Source organism: Rissa tridactyla, chromosome 8 (genome assembly GCF_028500815.1).
Source record: "Rissa tridactyla isolate bRisTri1 chromosome 8, bRisTri1.patW.cur.20221130, whole genome shotgun sequence".
In the NCBI taxonomy this organism is placed as follows: Eukaryota; Metazoa; Chordata; class Aves; order Charadriiformes; family Laridae; genus Rissa; species Rissa tridactyla.
This window is the reverse complement of record NC_071473.1, coordinates 28548105-28569719: the sequence shown is the minus strand read 5'-3', so window position 1 is coordinate 28569719 and position 21615 is coordinate 28548105. Positions and strand designations below refer to the sequence as shown.

The following is a 21615-nucleotide window of genomic DNA, read 5'->3' as shown; positions in this document are numbered from 1 at the left end:
AAACAAAAAAAAAAAAACAGCTTGAAACAAAACCCATCATTTACTCTTTGATTTGTACAAAATAATAATAACAATAAAAATAATAATAAAAAGGTGCTGGTGGCCCCTGGCTCGCAGTGCCCCACTGTGGCAGGGGGTCTCAGTAGGCAAAGATGACGTGGTAGGTGACTTGGTGCCCATTGTCCCAGGCATAGAGCAGGCGGTCCTTGGGGTTATAGTCTATCTGCGTGGTGTAGGCGTACTCGTTCTCAAAGAGCAGCCGGGGGATGATCTGCGTGTTGGTGTGCGTGTCAAAGGCGTAGGAGATGTTGGCGTTCCTCTTGTTGTAGCTGTCAACCGCATACAGGACCCCGCAGATGACAAAGCAGTTCCCGTAGAAGTTCTTCCGCAGGCCCGTCCGCCACGTGGTCTCCTTCTGCGTGCTGAGGTCAGCTGCGTTCAGCTTGCTTAGCACTATCACCTCCTGGTTGAAGCCCTCGTAGCTGATGGCCGGGTAGATGACCCACAGGCCGTTCTCATCCACGGCAAAGTCCACGTCCGAGTGGCCCCGCCACCTCCACGGGGTGGACTCCTCGTAGGCCACGTCATGCAGCATGGCCCAGGCGGCCACATACCGCTGCTTCAGGTCGTATTTGATGATGTTGCGCGTGAAGGCCCGGTTGTAGTAGAAGGAACCGTTGTAGACAACGTGCCCCGTCCCGATCCAGCTGTATGGCAGCTTGTAGGAGTTGCTCCAGCGCCCTGCAGGGCAGAGATACCTTGGTGAGACCCCCCCTTTCTTTGGGGTAGGTGGCTGCCAGCACCCTCTGCCCCCAGCTCTGCGTACACTCCCTCCCCAGCCACCAGCCGCAGCCTGGCGTGGTGACAAGCAAGTCCAGAGCCACCAAGGACAGCCTGACCTGCCCCATGCTCTGAACCCCACACTCTGGGTACCAGTGCCCAAGAGGGGAGGGTCCCTGGGCAGAGCATCCCGCCACAGCACAGCATCCCATGGAACGGGGATGCTACTTGGACCAGCTGAATGGCGGCCAGCGCAGCATCGAGGATGGTGCAAGCCCACCTTGCTTGAAGTTGTCGAGGTTCCTGAACTCCACAAGCGTGTTCCCATAGTAGTAGTTGGTGACGTAGATCCGCTCCTCCCGCGCCAGAGGGTCCTTCATCCAGGCCCCCTCATTGCGCCCGTAGGTGTTCTGGGTGGTGGGTCCCGAAATAGTGGACAGCGTGTCCTTGCAGCGCCCTGCGCAGGCAGAGAGAGACTTGTGAGGCCCAAGGCAGGGTGGCCATGCCCTCCCCACGCCTGCTGGGGATCTGCAGGCATCGTCCCCCTTCCATCTCCCTGCCCACCCAGAAGGTACCCCCGTTGCCTCGGCCTGGGCTCAGCCTCACAAAGCCCAGCAGCACCAGGCTGATCCTGCAAAGAGCTCCCCATGGCACTAGCGCTGTCCCCACCCTGACTGAGACATGTCCCAGATCCATCTCTGAGGAGGCGTCTTCCTGCCCTGTCCAGCCCCTCAAACTGGAAGGGGACTACAGTAGGTTCCAGAGTTAACAAGCAAGTAAAATCTGGTGCCCCAGTAAAGCACTTGCCCAGCCATCATCTCCATGACAACTCCCACCTGTGGCCAAATCCAGGTGTGCTGCACTTAGCAGGACACACTGTGGGCATGAGCCAGCCCCCATGCGCACAGCTGGATCGGTGCAGGACATGAAACACTCACCAATGATGTTCCTGATGTCCTCCTCCTCCAGGGCCTGCTTTGGTGTGGCAGGGATGGTGGGGCTGACCGGTGTTGCAGGGGTCCTCTCCTGTTCCCAAGCTCCTGGGCTGCTCTCCAGGGCAGGGCTCGTCTCCATGTCATTCAAGGTCCCAGCAGTGGTGGCCACGGCAGGGCTGAGGATGAGGCTAGTGGCTGCGGGCAGGCTCTCTGTGGCTGTGGCCACCACTGTGCTGGCCAAGGCCAGTAGCTGAGGGGTCCCCTCCTCCGCCAGCCCTGCCGGGGCAGTTGTGGTCTCTGGGGTGAGGGTCAGTTGGCTCACAGTGGTGGGGTCTGATGTGGGCCCCATGTCCGTGGCAGAGGACAGGGGCACTGTGGCTGTCGCAGCACTGTCGGTGAGTGGTGGGGTGGTGGGGTTGCTGCCGGGGGTGGGCGGCCATCCCACCGGGGAGGGCTTCCTCACGCCCTCGCCTGCCCGGCTGCTGGGCCTCAAGAGCTGGTCCTCAATCAGCAAGTCCACCGTGTTGTCCCCACTGAACAGCTCGTCTGCTGCCAAACACAGGCATGGGCATCAGTCCCACAGTGAGCAGGAGTAGGTCCCCTGTGGCCCCTCTCCACCTGCCCCACCGCTGTGGCTCCTTCAACCACTTATCCAGGCTTTCTTGTACTAAATCCATGTGATTTTCCTCTTAATTTCCAGCCGAAGAAGGGCTGGACGATGGGCAGGGTCTGATGGTGCCCACATTAGGAGGTCAGTGAGACCCCATCACATCCTTGTCCACCACCTCAGGCTCAGCAGAGCAGGAAGTGACCGCCCATGCCCTTTGCTCCTCCTCATCTCAGGGATCTCACAAACCCACACACGGCCGTGCTGGCTGACCTCGCCACTCAGCCGGCTCTGCACAGAAAGGGCACTTGCCTTGTTTGCCTGTGCTGCTGGGCCCTGGTGGCTTGGCCCCCGGCTCTCACCATGGCCATAGCCACGAGGAGCACTTGCTGACCCTCAAGGCAGCCAGACACGGCTCTGAGCTGCCTCCCTGCCACCCCAGCCACTGCACAAACCTCCCGGGATACCATGGGGTAGGTAGATCTGCAGGGCTAACATAAGTAATAGACTTGCATTTACTTTCAGGAAAGGTGTTGATGCTGGGTGTTTTAAGCCATAGCAGTGAGCCATTTCCTTAGCTACGAGGGATTTTCCATGGAATAACAACACTGCACTGCTCCCCCGTGCAGGGCTCAAAGGCTGCACAGTGGTGAGGAACCAACTGTCCCACCTCCTCCTGCCCCCAAGCCCTCCTCTCTATGGTGGCCCCCTGCACTTTGCCCACACGTTCCCAAGGGACAAGGCAGGACTCGGGGACAGATGCTGGCTTTGCAATGGGACACAGAACAGCCATCCCGCTGGACGCAGCTACAAACCCAACTCACGTTGCTCCTCGATGTCATTCTCCGACTCAGTGGACTGGGCTTTGTAGTAGGTGACCCCTCGGACAATGGTGGGCTTAGAAGGAGGCCAGCTCCTTACGCGCAGCTTCCTCTGCAAGAGCTGCTCGGGCTTCTCGTCCTCTGGAGAGAGGTGCAGCTCTGGGAGGGACTCGACAGAGTTGATCTGCTGGGAGATGGTTTCATCTTTCAGGAATCTTTCTTCATATTTGCCCTGGAAGAGATGCAGGAGGTTGTTATGGCACGGGCCGGAATGGCTGTGTTTCGGGGGACAGGACAGGTCAGGCTGGCCAGCCGAGCGCTGGGTAGGATGCTCTGTCCTCCCTCCTTCCTCAGGATCAACCTCAGTCCCTTCTGCCGTGGGAAAACCCCCAGGAGACAGCGGGGGCAGCAGCCCAGCATTGCCTCCACCTGACCTCGGTGCCACCCAGCAAACCTTGGACTCGGCGCTCAGTAAGGCACGGGCAGTGGGACGCGAGGCATGCAGGCAGAGCGAGGGGACCCCAGGGCGGCGTTAGCAGGGTACGCTCCTCACTGCAGCCACTCGCACATCCACTAGCCGGACGCCCCCTCGCACGCCAGGGACGGTGTGCAGCTGATCCATAGAGAGCGTGCAACACGCACCGAGCTTTGGTAGAGCAGAGAGGCTGGAGGCACCTCCCCAGCAGGGCCAGGAACCCCCTGGAGCAGGGACCATGAACTGCCCCCTCCCAGGGCAGGAACAAGAAACCCCCTCCGGGCAAGGACCAGGACCTTCCCCCCAGGCAGGGACCAGGAACCCCGGGCAGAGGCAGCCACCAGCTGCTGCAGCTCATGCCTGAAGGATTTCATCTCATTAAAGGAAATCGGAAAGACAGCCTGAAGGTTGAAGCGGTGCCCATTTGGCTGAGAAGACAAGCCCAGGGTTCCTCCGCCGCCCTGCTGCAATTAGCGGCAAGGAAAGGGGAACATTGGGAAATGAGGTCACTCAGGGTAATAAAAACCCTGCATTTTTATTAAAAGCCCACGCTCTCCTGCCTGGCTGGGGCTGGCTCCTCTCCAGCGGGCAGCAGAGCCCCTGCTCAGGTTATGGCCCGGGGAGCAGGGGGAGAGGGGCTGGGAGCGCTGCTGCACACCCTCTGACACAGGACACGGGTCCCCCCCCCGAGCGGAATAACTGACACATCGTGGTCAGTGCCATTTTCCCACCCGCTGACCCCCAGCGCACGCATGGGAGCCCGCCCTTCTCCTTGTGGGGACTTGGGGAGCCCACTCCTATGTGGGACCCGCAACACCTGCTCTCAGCTGCCAGGGTCGGGGTAGGGGGGGGCGCAACTTGCAGGCTGTCCTCACCCCCAAGAGCTGAGCACTCCTGTTTGGAGCTGGAAATGATGCAGCAGCCATTCCTCCCTCCCTGGACACCTCCTTTGCCCCTGCAGAGGGGACCCTGGGGTGAAGGCAGGATGCTCCAGAAGCCGCCCGGTACAGACCAGAGCAGCGTGAGGCCACCCTACGCTGCGCCACCAGAGCAGCAAGGGTGTCCTGGGCAGGTGTCCCCTCTCACCCCTCTCTGGGGACGCACGGGAACCGCTGCGCCCGGCAGAGGATGTCCCTGTGCTGGACAGACCCTGCAGGGACTCCCATGGTCTGGGGCTGGGTACCGGAGCTGGCGGGATGCCCAACTCTCTGCCCGGAGCCAGCCAGGCGCAGGGATAATTCCCTGGGAGGGAGGGCGACAGGCTGTCCCTCCACCGAGCCCCCAAACCCTGCTAATCAAAGGCTCCGAGTTTCCCAGCACTTCTTAGCCGGCCCCACAATGACATCATTCTTTCCGAGCAGCGTGGCCGCTGCTGACCTCGAAAACCAACAACCCCGCGGGAAGGGGGGAGGCCTGGGGAGCAGCCTGCTCCCGTTCCCTCCTACGTCCCGGCGGCAGCTGGGCTGTGCCGAGAGAAGCAGGCTGGAGCCGGTGGCACGGAAACGGGGGTCGGCCAAGCCAAGAAGAAAATAACCCCGGGCCAGCGGCCTGCCGTGGTGGGGGGAAATCCAGGAGACACCCTCTGGGCTGGCTTGCACAGTGACTTCAAGCTGTGCAGCCCTCTGGGGCGGTCATACCTCTGCATGCGTATAGGCAGCCTCTGCGTCCCGCTGCAGCGAGCTCTCTATGTCGGCAAGGCTGTTGGTGATGAGGCTGGAGCAGTTCTCCCTGCCCCTGCGGTGGGGATCCTGCAGACCCTCCTCCACGTTGGCTCCTGCCCGGTGGCTTCCCTGCGTGAAGTTCCTGGACATGCCCTAGAAAAGCAAGAGAAGAGACTTTACCCAACATAAAAACAAGGGATGCTCCACGGTCTGCAAACCACAGCCCAGGAGGCAGCGAGCTCTGTGCTGCCATCCCGGGCTCACAGCTGGGCTTCTCTGTAGAGCTGCACACTTCAGCTGCCTAAGAAGGCACTGCCCTGGCCCCAGTGGCATCCAGAAACTCCATCCCTGGTGTGCACACGCCAGATCTACTCTTTGCCATGGGGCCCCAGGGAGCAGGAGAGTGGCCTTGAGGCTCTTCAACAGCCATCTGCAGCCATGCTTGCTGGCTCATACAAGCAAAAGACAAGCTACAACATCCCAAGTCCCAACATCATGTCCTTTCCCTATGGCAGCAAAGTTCATCTCCCATTTATTAATCACGCTTTCCTAGCAGGGTCACAACCTGGCCGGCTGCCACCTGCCTAACCCCCAAGGCAAGTCCTCAAGGTCAGCATCCCACTTGTCCGGTTTCTGTTGTCCTGGTCCTGCCCCACTGCCTGAGTCCCTGCACTCAGGGACTGCTTCTCCCCACCATCCTCTGCTCCCACAGAAGAGGGAGAGAATTTCGGGAGAGGAAGAGAGCCAGTGACCCTCAGAGAGCTGTCCCGGACTGGGAGGGAGCTGGGGTGAGCTGCAGCTCATCGGGCAGCCCAGGGCAGGAAAACCCCTTTGGCCTTCTTAGTTCCCCAACCACAGGTACATCTTGTCACCAAGGGGTTGTTTCAGTCTCTGCTCATCACTCTTTGGTCTTTTACATCTTAAATGGCAACTACTTTGAATTAGGTGGCACATCAATCAAAGAGCTTTTACACAGAGACTGGGGGTGGCTCCCCCTGATCCTTCACTTTCAATCTGTCCTGCCATTATTTTCTCCTAAAGCCCACCATGACCTCCATCTGCGACCTCAAAATTGCCAGCTGATGTGACAGCTGCAAACTGAAGACAAAGCAGAGAAGCTGCCTCACTAGAGAAAGCGCTAGCTCTAAGGACCAAGTATTTGGGGGTTAATTCCCTCAACTGACACCATTTGTGTGAAATGCCTTGTTATACTGGAAGTAACTCGCAATACCTTCTCATCTCTGCAAAAATACCATCCTGAGTTCAGTTAACCACCAGCCCCCTCCCTGTGTATCTGAACTCCCGGTCTTCACCCAGGAATTGTGAGACACAGCTTTATCATGCTATTTTAAGGCTGAGTCAAATAACACGGGGACTTTTCAGCGAGCATTTTGCTGTGGTAAGAAAAGGAATAGGGGGCCTCATGATGCTCTCCTAAGAGCAGGGCAGGAGCAGAAGCAGCTTCGACACACTCCTCCTTTTGGGATGATGGCTGATTCCGACAGCCTTGTGCTCTTATCACTTATTCTGTGTAATGTTTGGCTTACGACTTGCTTAGGAATAAAATCTGCCTCCCCTTTAGTGGGGAGGCACCACCAAAGCCCAGCCTGTGAAGCTGCTTGAGGCTGCTCAGCTTCTTCACCGGGAAGCAGCTGCCAAAAGCACACCCGCCTGGGAGGCCGATGCTTTGAAGCGATGCCAGGCTCTTGTTCAGCATCTCAGCTGTCCGTTGTATCAGATCCCATGGCTGATGCAGGGTGTGATCCTCCTCCTCTCAACAGGAATTTATGTGCTAAGCCAGCCGCTGGAAATGTTTCACACCTGCTGCCTGCACCAGCAGCACTGGGGAATCTCCATCTAACCCAGAACCTCTCCTGTCCTCCTCCATCCCATCCAAGTGCTCGCAGGCAGCTTCAGCTGCTTATTACGTGATCCTATAGCCCTGCTTCTGGGAAATTAAAGACCCAAATCTGTGAATTCCCTCCTCCTACACCTTCACTGCTCCATCTCTGGCCAAATTACTCCAGCCAGACCAGACTACTTCTGCCCATCTGCCTCACTGCGATGGGCTGTGAGCAGAGCAGCCACACCGCAAGGTCACCCCAGCATGCCCAGACAGAAAAGTCCCACCAGCACCGCTCACACTGAACCTCCTGTGCAGGAACAGGCTGGTAGACAGGGCCACGTTGGTACCAAAGAAGAGCGCACATGAAGTAATCCCTCGGGTCATCTGTCAATACCCAAACTCCTAATGCTTACCTTACCTTAGCCTCCGACTTGACCATCTGCAACGTCTTTGAGGAACCTGCACTCCCCACCCACTGATCTGATGGGCTGTGTCACTCTGGCCTGATCCGTTTAAAGGTAACAATGTCCAACAGCACCATTTTCCGCATCTGGAGTACTGTGTCCAGTTCTGGGCTTCCCGGTTCAAGAAGGACAGGGAACTGCTGGAGAGGGGACAGCAAAGGGCTACCAAGATGATTAGGGGACTGGAGCACCTCTCTTATGAAGAAAGGCTGAGGGATTTGGGTCTTTTTAGTCTGGAAAAAAGACGATTGAGGGGGGATCTTATCAACCCTTATAAATACTGAAAGGGTGGGTGTCAGGAGGATGGGGCCAGGCTCTTTTCAGTGGTACCCGGCGACAGGACAAGGGGTAACGGGCACAAACTTGAGCATAGGAAGTTCCACCTAAACATGAGGAGGAACTTCTTTCCTGTGAGGGTGGCAGAGCCCTGGCACAGGCTGCCCAGAGAGGTGGTGGAGTCTCCATCTCTGGAGGCGTTCAAAACCCGCCTGGACGTGTTCCTGTGCCACCTGCTCTGGGTGACCCTGCTCTGGCAGGGGGGTTGGACTAGATGATCTCCAGAGGTCCCTTCCAACCCCTGTTATTCTGTGATTTTCAGTCAACTAGTTTCAGGGTGAGACAAATTCATGGGCTACAGATCCATAAATGATACCAAAAAAAGGTTGTCTCCTCCGTCACCCCTAATCTAGCTAATGGTGGATGTTAAATAGCAACAAACCATTGATCTGTCCTGATGGGGCCTTTTGTGTTCACCGCAGCATCCTCTGCCCATGGGACAGGGCTCACCCCCACCACGAGCCCCACGGCTACCAGTGCTGTGGCAGCAAAGCTCCCCAATGGGGATGCGTGGCATGGGGCTGGTGGCACAGCTCCCAATTCCCTTGCTCCTCTCCCCTAATTAGCAAAGACTCAGCAGCAAACCCAAGTAACAACTGGAGAAATCGCTAAACCACAGGAAGAGGGTGGGATTGCAAACAAAAACATTGGTTCTTTGTTATTTTTAGACCTCAAAACCCCTTTTCCCCCTTCTGGATCAATCACCAGGCTTGGAAGCCCAGAGCCCCCCAGGAAAGCGTGCTCCTCTCAGCTGCCTCCTTCCTGACCCCGGGATGGAGCATGCCGTGCCTCTCGAAACACTTCGCAAGTGGAATTTTGGCTTTATAAATCATCGCCTCTCGGCCCCTGGCTGCAGACAAACGGGACTGCTCCACTCCGACAAGAATGTGGAATTACTGTCCCAGATACAGACCACGGGAGAAAACTCCAGTATTTAATCTGGCAACCTGTTGCTACATAGCTGAGCGCCGCTCAACAAACTGCAAACCCCACGTTGTACTAGCCAAAGAAATATTAAACTGTATGGAAGTAAAAATGATTTCACTGGAAGTCTGCTCTAAAAAAAAAAAAGGAAGGTACTTTATCTATCTTTTTAGCAGCACTAAGGGTTCAGTTCTTTTTAAATGCAGGCCAAGATGTAACTTGGTCCTTAAGGAATTTGACCTCCTTGACTACCAGCTGTCCCAGCGAGTGTGTCCCGGCATCAGCCCTGAATCGCTCACCCCGACATCAAACAGCACAAACGCACCTGGTTGAGGGCAACTATCACGCCAGCACAGACATGAAATTGAGAAGAGGAAAAACTTAACAGCGGGCCCTTTGGACCCCGAGGAGATGCTGGTCCTGGTGAGGCCACAGCTGGGATGTCACACCTAGTTTGGGCCACAAGGGACGGGAGGAACTGGAGAGGGTCAGGGGAGGCTGATGGGGTGGTGACGCCCTGGGCACTGCCTGCAAGGAGCAGTGGAGATCTAGCTTGGAGAGTCTAGTCTGGTCTAGTTTGGTCTAGTGAAGTTTCAGCCAAACAGTTAATGAACATTTCTTCCAAAAGGAACAAGGCTCTGAATGCACCAGAGGTACTAAGTACATGACTTGAGGCAAGGCCCACTGAAAGCAACAACCTCAAAGGAGAACAGGACTCATCTTACCTCCTCGAGCTTTTCCACCCGACCCACCAGCTTGGTTGTGACCGAGTGCAGCTTCAGAAGGTCCAAGCCGTAAAAGGCACTTTCCAGCATCTCAACAATGGAGGACAGCTGCAAGGCACAGGGAGCGCACTGTCAGTCAGAGGCCCTTGCTATGAAGTACTCTGTGTGGTTTCTACAGCCGAGAAGTCAAGCGCAATACGCGCATCTGAGCACAAGAACTTTATTAAAACAGGTTTTTCTTTACATAGCCCTGCCACATTGCTGCTGCAGTCAGGAGCAGAGCAGGCAGAGTTTCAGGAGCATGTTTTGGGTGCTGGGGATTAGTGAGCAGAGCAAGGAGGAGCACTGCCAGCTCTAGGCAGGCTCTCTCACAAGCCCAAAGGCTTAGCTACACTACCAGTGACGTGACTGGCAACAAAAGAGGCAACAAGCATAAAAGTGACTTTGACATCAGACTCTGAGCTCGTGCCATCCCGTGCTTTTTTTCCTGGAACAAGAAGAAACTTGTTAAAAACTTTTAAAACGTTCACAAATGCACGAGAGAAGCAATTTCAATTCAGTGCCAGCCTGGCAACAGTTTGCTTCCCTGGAGGACAACTTTATCAGAGGGATGCTGCCTCTTCTTCTGAAATGGGTGATTGAAATCACCCGTTTCAGAGATGCCCTGTGTTGAATTCACCTCCTTCCTGCAGCAGGAAGGGTTGTGTCCCCGCGTCCTGCCCAGCAGCAGCCCCTGCTCACTGATGCTGGAGGCCCAGACAGCAACACCCTCCTTCTGCATTTCATACGGTTCCTGGTGCTCACTCCACAGAGGACAACACTTAACCAGGCACGAGCTGGTGGTGAGAACTCCCAGGCCATCCTGTGCCTCTGTTCCCTCCTGTCACACGTGTCCCCACACATATACCACAGTACTGCAGACCTCACAGCCCTGACGGCTGAGAGGTATTTTAAATGCATGGGAATTAGTACAAGGCAGTGACATTTTCTCCCAGCAGCTACAAACTAGTCAACAGAGCTCCATAAACATGGGAGAAGTACAGGCAGCACTGCTGGCAGCACTCTGAGTTTCCATCCCGGCCTCTGCAGTCTCCCTGTGGAGCTGACAGCAAAGGAAAGATTTTTTTGAGCCAGATAAAATGGCAGCATTAAGAGACAGGGATTGTTTTATGGCTACACATCCACTTTCCACCAAGAACTGGACGGAGATGACCGATATAATGCACACAACCTGCCAGACAGCCACTGGAGATATGTGCTTTCCCTCCAGGCTGGATAATTTCCATCAAGACACAAAGGTTGCAGACTTTATTAACCACCTTCCAAATCTTCCTGAATGCAGACTCCTTGCGCAGACTCTGCATCCGAGACCCCCAAAACACACACCGCGCCTACAAGCAGAGGAGCAACAAGCTGCAATTTCACAAAAATAGATCTTAGAGTCAGCTACACCTGCCAACACCGAGTTGATCCTCGCCAGAACACCACACTGATCCACACACCAACTCACTATTTCCTTCCCTTCGCCCACTGCAGACTTCGGCTCTCACTGTCTGATGATCCATGCATTCCCATGGGACCTTATTAAAGGCACGGATGGGACCGAAACCTTCAGCTGGGATGCCGAGCGCAGCCATTCATCACTGTGTTGGGGTGCCCCAGGGGTACCCCTGCTCCCCAGGCTTATCCACTGCCTTCCTTGCCGCTACCTTGGGGACACATCCTCCAGCCACCCGTCGTAAGGGAGGGCTCTCATTCTGGGGACCTTTCCACAGCTTTCCCATGGAGTACCTAGGGTTTTTGAGTCAGAGCCTGGTAAAACACTGCAGACATGGAGCACAATCATGTGCATCCCGCTGCTGGACCAGGCAAGAACAGTGCTCATCAGACCAGCAAGGAGAGTAAAAACCCTGGGGCTGGTAGGAGCAATGAGATGGCCTGGCCTGGCCCTCCCCACCAAAGAGCGTGGGAGCTGCTCCTCATGAGTCACATAAGAACCGGAGCTGTGTCCTCTCCTGCCTCCCGGCTTCTTGTTGCTGTTTCCAGCGCGCCCGACCCCAGGAGGGACTCTGTGGTCAGCGAGAAAGCAGGCCTGTTTTCACAGCTCCTGGGGTTTGACTTTTGCAGCAAATAAAAACCCCACGTGTGTATATTTGGATAAATCTTGTGAAATCGTTTGGCCACAGATCCTTGCAAAATGAGCCGGGGAGCCTGGGCCAGTTCCTAGAGGACAAGCTTTCACACCACAGCTGGCTGTGAGCAGCTCCCCAGTGGGAAGAGGCAGCCGGAGCCAAGGGTACAGCTAGCCACGCTGCTCTGCTCCTGAAGGCTGACTGGCTCCGGAGAGGACCAGGAGAGAGGTGTGAGCTCTGCCTACCTCCCGGTGAGGGACTTCAGGGGTGGCTCTGTCACCCCAGAGGGTGACCCCTTCCCTAACCACAGAGAGCTGACGGCTCCTCATCTAATACCAAGTGGGACATCCTGGCTTCTCCTGCAGGTGAGGGACCACCAAACAACTCCAGACTGGGACTCCTCCTTCCCTGAAATGATGGATTATCTGTCTGTGCCTGTTTACCTTCCCTAGCTGCAGGGGAGCTTGGACAAGAAGCTGCTAACTGTCTGCAGTCGGACAAGATGAAACACATCCTCAAACTCCAAATTAATTAGAACAAACCCATAACGGTGGCCCCGGCTGCAGGCTGCCCCGCAGCACCTCGCACGCTGCCTGCCTTCCCACCTGAGCTGGGACTGGCAGCACTACCACAGAGCACATCCCATCACCACCCACATGAATGCCACCAGCCCTCAACCTTCTGCTCTGGAGACTCCCAGGGCTGGAAGAAGCCAGTGGCCCTTTGGGGAGGATTTCTGCTGCCCTATGCAGGTAACAAACTGGAAATGCCAGCTGCTAGACCAGCAAAAGTAAGCATCCAAGAAAAGTCATGAGTACTTAAGAACTTGGAAAAGAGGTACATATTACTAAAGAGATAAAATACTATTAGTATAGAATCGTCAGCGTTTAAAACAACAAAACCCATCCAGCCATCAGCCATCTGTGTAACACACCCTCATGCTGACGCATCAGCAGCTTTTGGCCCATGGAAGCCAAAGCAGCTTTGTGCGTGGATCCTCGGGAGCCCCTCTCTGCGACGGGAACAAGACCTGGCAGCTGCTGAGTGGAGCAGAGCCGTCCCCCCGGGGACACTTCGCACCCGACAAAGGGCAGGGAGCAGCCCAGTCCCTCCTGGGCTTCCTGTGCAGGCAGCCGTGGCAGACCCCAGGCAGCAGGGGATAAATCGGGCAGGGTGCTGCTGAGTGAATCATCAGCTGCAGCTGCTCGAAGCAATCCCTTAAACCGAGCTTGATTTTTATATCCAACGTGCAGATATAAAAGTAACCAGGAGATGTTTTAGACAAAATGTTTAGGAAAAGTATTCTTTAGAAAAAGCTCTGAAAGAAAAGGCTTCAGCAGATCTCCCCCTCCAAGAAGAGCCCCGAATTCAAGCTGCTCTCCTACCTTCAGGTCGCTGCTCTCTGCCTCCCGCAGCTTCTTCAGCCTGAAGTCCCCCTCGCAAGGATTGAGCGCCGAGGGGGGGGCCACACACGCACACTTGCAGCTGGGTCCTGATGTGATGGTTTCCACCGTGTAAAAATCCTCCGCTTTGAAAGCGCCTTCGTTAATCCTTTGGCAGGCACCGCGGCCCAGGGGCCTGACCAGGCATTTGCACCGACAGTCAGAGCCTTCGGACACTGCCTTCACCTTGTCGTAGTCACCTAACAGCTGAGCACAGGTCACCAGCAGTTAGCAAACTTCTTGTCCTCTGCTTGCCCAGCAAGGGACAAGGACACCCCGGGCCTTGAGGTCTCAACGAGGACACTCTGGACACCCTGAACCTTGGGGAAACTGGCCGGCTCTTCCTAAATCTGCTGACCAATAAGTTTTCTAGAGAGTGCAGAGCTTTCTGATCCCTACCTACAAGGGGAATGAAAACTGGCTTCTTCCAAAAGGGTATTTTTTATTCTGCTTTGTGTAAAGTGGACCTAGCCGCTTTGAATTTTAAATACAAGAATTTTGAATTCCTGCTGTCTTTTAATGCTCTGTGTCCAGTAGACCCAATAAGTCACCTGCTACCCTGAGCAAGATTTCTTTACACAGGCAAACAGGGTAAGGGTGCCCTGGAAGGGCAACTGAAAGCTACCCTATAAGTAGCTTAACCTGGTGGTGATGCAGTATTTCTGATTAGCCCCATACAATGCCAGGAATTTCCTTTACGGAGATTTGCAGACAGCACTTCTGAAAGCCCAAGCACAAAAATAACTTTGACGGTATGTTTCCAATAGTCTCCACATTAGCCATTTCCGAGGGCAGATAATAGCACACAGTCTGATCAGCCAAATCTAGCAGAAACCTCCACCGCATCCCACTGGCAGGGAAAGAGCCCGGATCCTGGATCCCTCCCCTCTGCACACAAAGAGGCTCCACCAGTTCCCCTCCCAAGGAGCTCCCTGTTTTTTTAGTCCCCCTCAGGGAAACAACAGGATGGAGGCTGTGAACGTCGCCCCGTTGGACTTCAGTGAGTTCACTGTACCCCAGGCAATAAACTCCCCGCAGCTGCACCCTCCCAGCACCGCCCGGGAGCGCTGGGCGAGCGCGGACACCCAGCATCACCCAGGGTACGCGCAGCAGCGCCCAGCACCGCCACCAGCGTTCCCCCCGGCGCTGCCCACCCCCGCGCCGCGGTGCCCCGTACCCGCCCCGCCAAGTGCCCAGCATCCCCAGCAGGTACCTGGGAGAGGATGTTCTCCTGGTTGTCCGCCTCGTCCTGCAGCGGCTCGGCGGAGGGCCCGGCCGTGCCAGCGGGGGGGGACCCTGCCCGGCAGCCTGCGCCCAGCGCGGCCAGGCAGAGCAGCAGCGGCAGCAGCCGAGCCATGGGCGGGCGGCGGAGGGGGCCGGGACCGGAGCCGGGGCCGGGGCCGGCGCGGAGCCGCCGCTGCTCGCTCAGGTGCGGCGCGGCGGGCGCGGGCGGGGCCGGGCCGGGCTCCCGCCCCGGTCCTCCCTCTCTCCCTCCCTCGGCGGCGGGACGGGCTCCCGGGCGGGGCCGGGCGGGCGACGGGGCGGGGACGGGACGGGGCCGCGCCAGGCGGTGCTTTCCACCTGCGTCGGGGGCTCCCCGCAGCTCACCCCCAGCCCGGCGGTGCGTGGGCCCGGTGCTCAAACTGCACACGCCAGCACCATGCCCCAGGTTTAGGCACGGGCTTGCATTTGCCTCAAAACGGGCCCGTGGGTCAGGGGGAGAAGCCGCACTCACAGCGAGCGGCACAAGAGGCCACGCAAAGCTGTTGCTGAAGCAAGGTTGTGCATCAGTGAAGCACCCCCAGTCCTTAACACACACGTGTCCCAAAACCACACCAAACCTGGTGCCTGCGGCCCTGGGACAGGGCACCTCTCGAGAGGGGGCTCAGGCTCTCGCATCCCATTGCTCTGTCCAAGGGGCAGACTGGAGGGATGGAGCTGCCAGACACAAAGAAAACATCTTGTGTGAGAGAGGAAGCATCTGTGGCACAGGGGACAGCAGAAGCTGCTGACTCCAGGGCCAGGACCGCAGGCTCCATGTGGCGTGGCGCCGTGCCTCCCTCTCCTTCAGCCTCCCTGGGAAGCAAAGCTTGTGGAGAAGGGGGCAGGGATGTGCGGGTCCCTGCAGAACAGAACAGGAGGGGAAGCAGCCGGCGAGGATGGGAGGACAAGGACAGACAGCCTTTGGGCAACTGGAGAGCAGCAGGAGGGGAAAGGCATTTCTAAAAGCCTCCCCCCACCAGCCTCTCTCAAGGATAAAATGTCCCTCAGGCACCATCTCCTTCACTTCCATTTCTGCTGCTCAGTGCTGACAACAGCTGAGCTTCCCCGGGGGCAGATACCCCATCTGTCAGCACAGACTGCCCTGAGGCTGAAAGACCGGGGCTTCAGGAGCCCCCAGCTCATGTCCTGCAGGGCCTCCGGGAGACCTCAGCTGGCTCAGAGCGCTGGACCCCCAGACAGATGTGTCACCACCAGGGCTTGCAGCTGAGAGCAGCCCCATGAGGTCCCATGGCAAGCAGCACCTAAAACTTTTTAACCCGTTTTCTAAGAGTCACTTTCAAGGCTGGAAAAGGAAGGAAAACAAATAGACAACAGTATTTCAAAACGAAAAGGAAAGATTTCACATGTTACTGACATTCTATGTTGATTTATTTTCTTTATAAGGGGAAGAAAGCCTTCCTGGTGGTATTTGGCTTGGGTTAAAGACAAGTTTAAGCCTGTCCTTTGGGGGCAAGAGGAGACAGCAACAGCAACAGGCACTTTGGGTTCACTGTGGTCATCTCTAAAGTCTGAACATTCCCCCTTCAAGAAAAAAAAAAAAAAAACCAAACATAAAAAACCCACAGACAGAGGAGGATAGCAGAGCAAGCAAGTGTGGCCCTGTTTTTAGTGTCTTGCTGAAGAACGCTGGCCCAGACCCTGGGCTAAGCATGAAGCCCCAGTGTCCCCACACCTGACCCCATTCTGTGTGACTGGTCTCATGCGAAGCCGGGGCTCCCCAAGGAAGCAGGCAGGTACTGCTCTTCAAGCGCCACAAGTGAAAACATCACCAAGCCTGGGAAAAAGGGAATCTAACAGCCCCATGACAGGCAACACAGCATCTCTGTGATGGGAGCTGTGGGTGCAAAAATCCTGCCCTCCTCCCCCCACACCCCCCTGTAAAGCATCCCCTCGTGCACCTTCCATCTCCCTGTGCCAATCTGGGCCCCTGCGAGGTCTGGGCAGTGCTTTGTGAGAGGCACCAGCAGCAGGGAGGCTGAGATTATGGGTCCAGGCAGGCCACAGATATGATGGTGGGTCTGTGATCATAGATCTGGGGTTCATGGGTCCTGATCTGGGATGCTAGGTCTAGGCAGTCATTCATTTTGATTTTAGGGGATGCTGAGCTCAGCAGGACCCAGGGTGGCAGCGCACACCGCGGCACATCATGCCCTTTGAGGACAACCGCTGCCATCCTCAGCTCTGGGGCGGCCGCGCCCGCCCCTCGCCCGGGCACCGTTCCCCGGGGGATGCTCAGTGCCGAGGGCCCGGGGCCGATCCCCGCCGCCGCTCCCGGGCCGTGCCCGCCGCCGGCCGCCGTCCCCTTGGTGGGGGCGCAGCACCACCGCGTGGCACCGCGGCCCCACGCAGGGCCCGGCAGAGACAACCCGGCTGCTTGCGGCTGTCACTCGTTAAAATTCTTTGCGATTAAAATGCGTCATATTAGGGGCAGAGGGCCAGTGCTGGCCCGCCTGAGACCCTCCCCGAGCCTTCTCCAGGCTGAACAGCCCCAACTCGCTCCGCCTTTCCTCACAGGAGAGATGCTCCCATCCCTTCATCATCTTAGCGTCTCTCCACTAGACTCTTTCCAGTATGTCTCTCTTGTATCGGGCAGCCCAGAACTGGACACAGCACTTCACGTGTGGCCTCATCAGTGCTGAGCAGAGGGGAAGGATCACCTCCCTCTACCTGCTGGCAGCACTCTCACTAATGCCCCCCAGGGACACCATTAGCCACCTTTGCTGCAAAGGCATTGCTATCTCATGTTCAGCTTGGTGTCCACCAGTACCCTCAGGGCCTTTTCTGCTGAGCTGCTTTCCAGCTGGGTGGCCCCCAGCACATAGAGCAGCCCTGAGGAGAAGGAGTTGGGGGTGCTGGTGGATGAGAAGCTCAACATGAACTGGCAATGTGCGCTCACAGCCCAGAAAGCCAACCACATCCTGGGCTGCGTCAAAAGAAGTGTGGCCAGCAGGTCGAGGAAGGGGATTCTGCCCCTCTGCTCTGCTCTGGTGAGACCCCACCTGGAGTGCTGCGTCCAGCTCTGGGGCCCCCAGCACAAGGACATGGACCTGTTGGGACGGGTCCAAAGGAGGGCCACGAAGATGATCAGAGGGCTAGAGCACCTCTGCTATGAGGACAGGCTGAGAGAGTTGGGGATGTTCAACCTGGTAAAGAGAAGGCTCCAGGGAGACCTTATAACGGCCTTCCAGTACCTAACAGAGAGATGGGGAGGGACTCTTTATCAGGGAGTGTAATGACAGGACAAGATCTAATGGTTTTAAACTGGAAGAGAGTAGATTAAGGTTAGCTATTAGGAAGAAATTCTTTACTGTGAGGGTGGTGAGACACTGGAACAGGTTGCCCAGAGAAGTTGTGGATGCCCCATCCCTGGAATTGTTCAAGACTAGGCTGCATTGGGCTTTGAGCAACCTGGTCTAGTGGGAGGTGTCCCTGCCCATGGCAGGGGGGTTGAAACTAGATGATCTTTAAGGTCCCTTCCAACCCAAACCATTCTATGATTCTGTGTACTGGTGTATGGGGTTGTTCCTCACCTAGTGCAGGACTTTGCACTTCCCTGTGCTGAACTGCGTGAGGTCCCTGTCAGCCCACATCTCCTGCCTGTCTCTGGATGGCAGCATGACCCTCTGGTGTGTCAACCACTCCTGCCAGTCTTGTATCAGTGGTGGGGGTGGAAAGGAGACTCACCTGCATGGGACACAACCCGGATAACTTAGAGCCAAAAGCTGAGAGACGCCTAGCAGCCCCAGTGAAATACATCAACTTTCTTGTTGTCCGTCCCAGAGGTGAGCAAGGTGAGCTAGAGCCTGTGGTTGATCCTTGCACACTCCTGGTACATATTGTAGCTCTTCCCAGCACTGGGAAGCACTTGGTCATGTGTCCCAGCACTTGGTCCTGTGGCGTCGGGTGTCAGCACCACATCCTGTTGAGAAAGACCAAAGTTGCAGGAGACAGGTCTGCTCATTTGCATTCCCATGCTGGATTTTGCAAGGCACTATAAGCTAGTCTGGCTGTGCCTTCCAGAGGTCACATGTAGAAAGAGGCTGGTGAAGTATGCCATCATGTCTCTGGGCTCTATAGCTCAGTGCCTGCTGCCAACAGCAGCCAGGGGCTCGTGAAGGCAATGCTTATGTGGTCCCAAGGGCCAGCAGAGACATGTCTGAGCATTTGAAGTGAGAGGTGGACTCAACAGATGCCACTCACCTGGGGACAGCACATGGTTGGATGGCAGGAGGCCACACAGCCTGGCAAGGGGCCGCAGCAAGCAGTGACAGTCCCTCGTGCATCAGCTCCACCACACGAGTTTGCTGTAGGTGCCCAGGGTGAGGGAAGCTCCCTCCTACTTCCATCCGCTGAAGGAGGAAATTCATCTCATGGACCAACATGACAAGATAGGAAAGCACATGACATGACCCTGAGTTGCACAGCAATTTGCGAGGTTTCCCTGCTGACCTCAGCAGTGACACCTGTGTTTATGCCTCTGAGTCAAACGGCACCTGAGTGAACAGGCACATGCCCCAGAAACCACGTCTTTCTGAGGCTGTCCAACCCTCCTGTGGGAGGCACGACTGCGTCAAGCCTGATCTTTCAGCATCCCTCCTTCAGCAAGCCCTGGGCAGACAGAGGAGCTCTGTCCAAGCCAGAATAGAAGATGTATTTAAAAATATGTCCTAAAAATAAATTTTTAAAGAGTGGTTTTTAAAACCCGGAGCAGGCCATGAGACCTGCCTGTGTCAGATGGGCTAGCTGGCTGGGATGAGCCCCAGGCTTCCTAGACAGGTCTGTTGAACTTGGTAAGAGCTTATGAGAGTAGCTTAAAGCTGGGTTTAGGAGAATTTGCACCAAGCTGAGCTGCAGAGGCACTGAGTACAAAGCTCAGACCAGAGCACTGCAGTAGAAGAACAGTGGGACTTTGTACAAGTTCTACCTTATAATCATATTGTGCTGAAATTCATGGCTCCCTGACTATTCCCATCCACCAGGCAGTGCCAGACCCTGGAGCCTGGCAGTTTCCACTGATAGCAGACACCAGTGTCAGGGAAGTTTCTGGACCCACCTGGGGGTTTTCTGCACACCGTGGGTGCCTGTCCTGTGCCGGCACAGGTACCTGCTGGGTGCAGGCAGCCCAGCTCCTGCTGTGCAGGCAGCATGGCTCCAGCAGCAGCCCTGGAGACCCTGCAGCCCTGCTCTTCATCCATGAGAACCCCTGCCCCATGATTACCTGGCTGAATATGAGCCAGCAGTGTGCCCAGGTGTCCAAGAAGGCCAAAAGCATCCTGGCCTGTATCAGGAATAGTGTGGCCAGCAGGACTAAGGAAGTGATCATTCCCCTGTACTCAGCACTGGTGAGGCCGCATCTCAAATACTGTGTTCAGTTTTGGGCCCCTCACTACAAGAAAGACATTGAGGTGCTGGAGTGTGTCCAGAGGAGGGCAACCAAGCTGATGAGGGGTCTGGAGCACAAGTCTTATGAGGAGCAGCTGAGGGAACAGGGGTGGTTTAGTCTGGAGAAAAGGAGGCTCAGGAGAGACCTTCTTGCTCTCTGCAACTACCTGAAAGGACGCTGTAGTGAGGTGGGGGGCAGTCTCTTCTCCCAGGTAACAGGTGATAGGACAAGACGAAATGGCCTCAAGTTACACCAGGCGAGGTTTAGATTGGATATTAGGAAAAATTTCTTCATCGGAAGGGTTATCAAGCATTGGAACAGGCTGCCCAGGGAAGCAGTAGAATTGCCATCCCTGGAGGTATTTAAAAGATGAGTAAATGTGGTGCTTAGGGACATGGTTTTGTGGTGGGTTTGGCAGTGTTAGGGTGATGGTTGGAGAAAACAGGATGTGGCTGAGAAAACAGGTCTTGCTAGGAGTCCATCTTTGAGTAGCGCTGAAGATGACAAAAAAAGCCAGAGGGGAGTATCCGTCCCTCCTATCCTCAGTTCATACCCGCCTTCTTCCCTGGTGCGGGGATGCAGCTATTCACATCCTGCCTCCCTGAGCTGCCAGCTGTTTGTGCCCATCCCCACTGCACACTGTAATTAAACCTGGATGACCCCCTGTGATCAAGGTGAGGTTCCACCTCGCTGTGTTTCAAAATATAAATCCCCTTGAAAACAAACATCACAGGAGCACAATGTGTCCTCTCCGCTGCATGGGGCTGTGCAAGACCGTGCCCAGATTTTGAGGCCACTTGGCCAACGCTGACACCCTGCAACATCGTCAGGCTTCCAGCACACCCACACGCTGCTGGAGCTGCTCCATCAGGGAGCAGGGACACGTGAGCCCCCCATCGGCTCCAGGGCCATCCGGAGCTGATCAGTATGTCCCATCCTTGGTGGAGGCTGTGATAGGAAGGGATGCCCAGGGCATTCACCGCAGCAGCGGTGTCCCCAGGCACCACACACGTGTGCTCACACCAGCCTTCGCGTGGAGGCTGCAGGAGCAGCCATCTGTGCCTGTGTACGTCACGCGAGCTCTCACTAAAAACCCAGCACAGTCACAAAAAGCGGTACTTCTAGAGACAAACTTTCAGCTGAAAACACTAAAGGACCAAGCTGTAGACAAAAGCTGTGATTTAGCAAGCTGGGTCGGAAGGACAGAAATAATTCCACACAGCCCTGGCTGTAGCACCTTGGGCTCATACCTTCCCTCCTCCCCTGGACCTTTCCCCAGCTGCCCTTCCTCCGCTCTGACCCAGTGGGCTCAGAGCAGCCCGGCAGAGACAGGGGCAGGGGACAAGCAGGGACCACACGGGAGGCAGGGGCTTGGGTTTGGCCACAGTGCTTCTCACACCTGGGTGAAGCAAGGAAGTAAAACCTTCTGTTTTGATTTCCCAGGCAGAAAACCCCACTAGAATCTTCTGGGGAAACCTCCAACTTGGACAAAAATTAGTCTCTGAGGACTGGTTGTCTTCAGTCCTTTTGGCTCTGGGGAAACCAGCCTGGCTCTGCTGGCAAAACTCCCAGCCACTCTGGCACCCGCCTCGGGATGTCCCTCTCCTTAACACCCTGCTTTGCTTTCTCCTAAACTGAACCATGGACCTGAGCGGTCAGGGGACTTGGGCTATGCAGGGAAACCCAGGCAGAGTTTGCGCATACTGCATCTGCAGGCCGGCCCCTGCAGAACCTGCTGGTGGTCAGCATTTAGCAATGCTGGCAAAATGAGCATGGGTAAGGTCCAGGATGGGCTGCCTG

The 21615-nt window shown here is 56.1% G+C and overlaps 1 protein-coding gene across 2 annotated transcripts; it reads right to left on the bottom strand.

Moving 5' to 3' along the window:
* Window positions 1-21: 21 nt before the first annotated feature.
* OLFML2B (olfactomedin like 2B) lies at window positions 22-14583 on the bottom strand. 2 transcript variants are annotated; one of them, XM_054212966.1, is made up of 8 exons: window positions 14362-14583; window positions 13092-13355; window positions 9575-9682; window positions 5256-5432; window positions 3147-3375; window positions 1719-2264; window positions 1061-1237; window positions 22-741 (listed from the first exon to the last, which is right to left on the bottom strand). In XM_054212966.1, exons 1-8 carry the CDS (start codon window positions 14503-14505, stop codon window positions 140-142), a joined length of 2247 nt encoding a protein of 748 aa, XP_054068941.1. In that variant the 5' UTR covers window positions 14506-14583; the 3' UTR covers window positions 22-139. The 2 variants fall into 2 exon arrangements, with proteins under 2 accessions (XP_054068941.1, XP_054068942.1); XM_054212967.1 differs by having other exon boundaries at window positions 1719-2261.
* Window positions 14584-21615: the final 7032 nt, after the last annotated feature.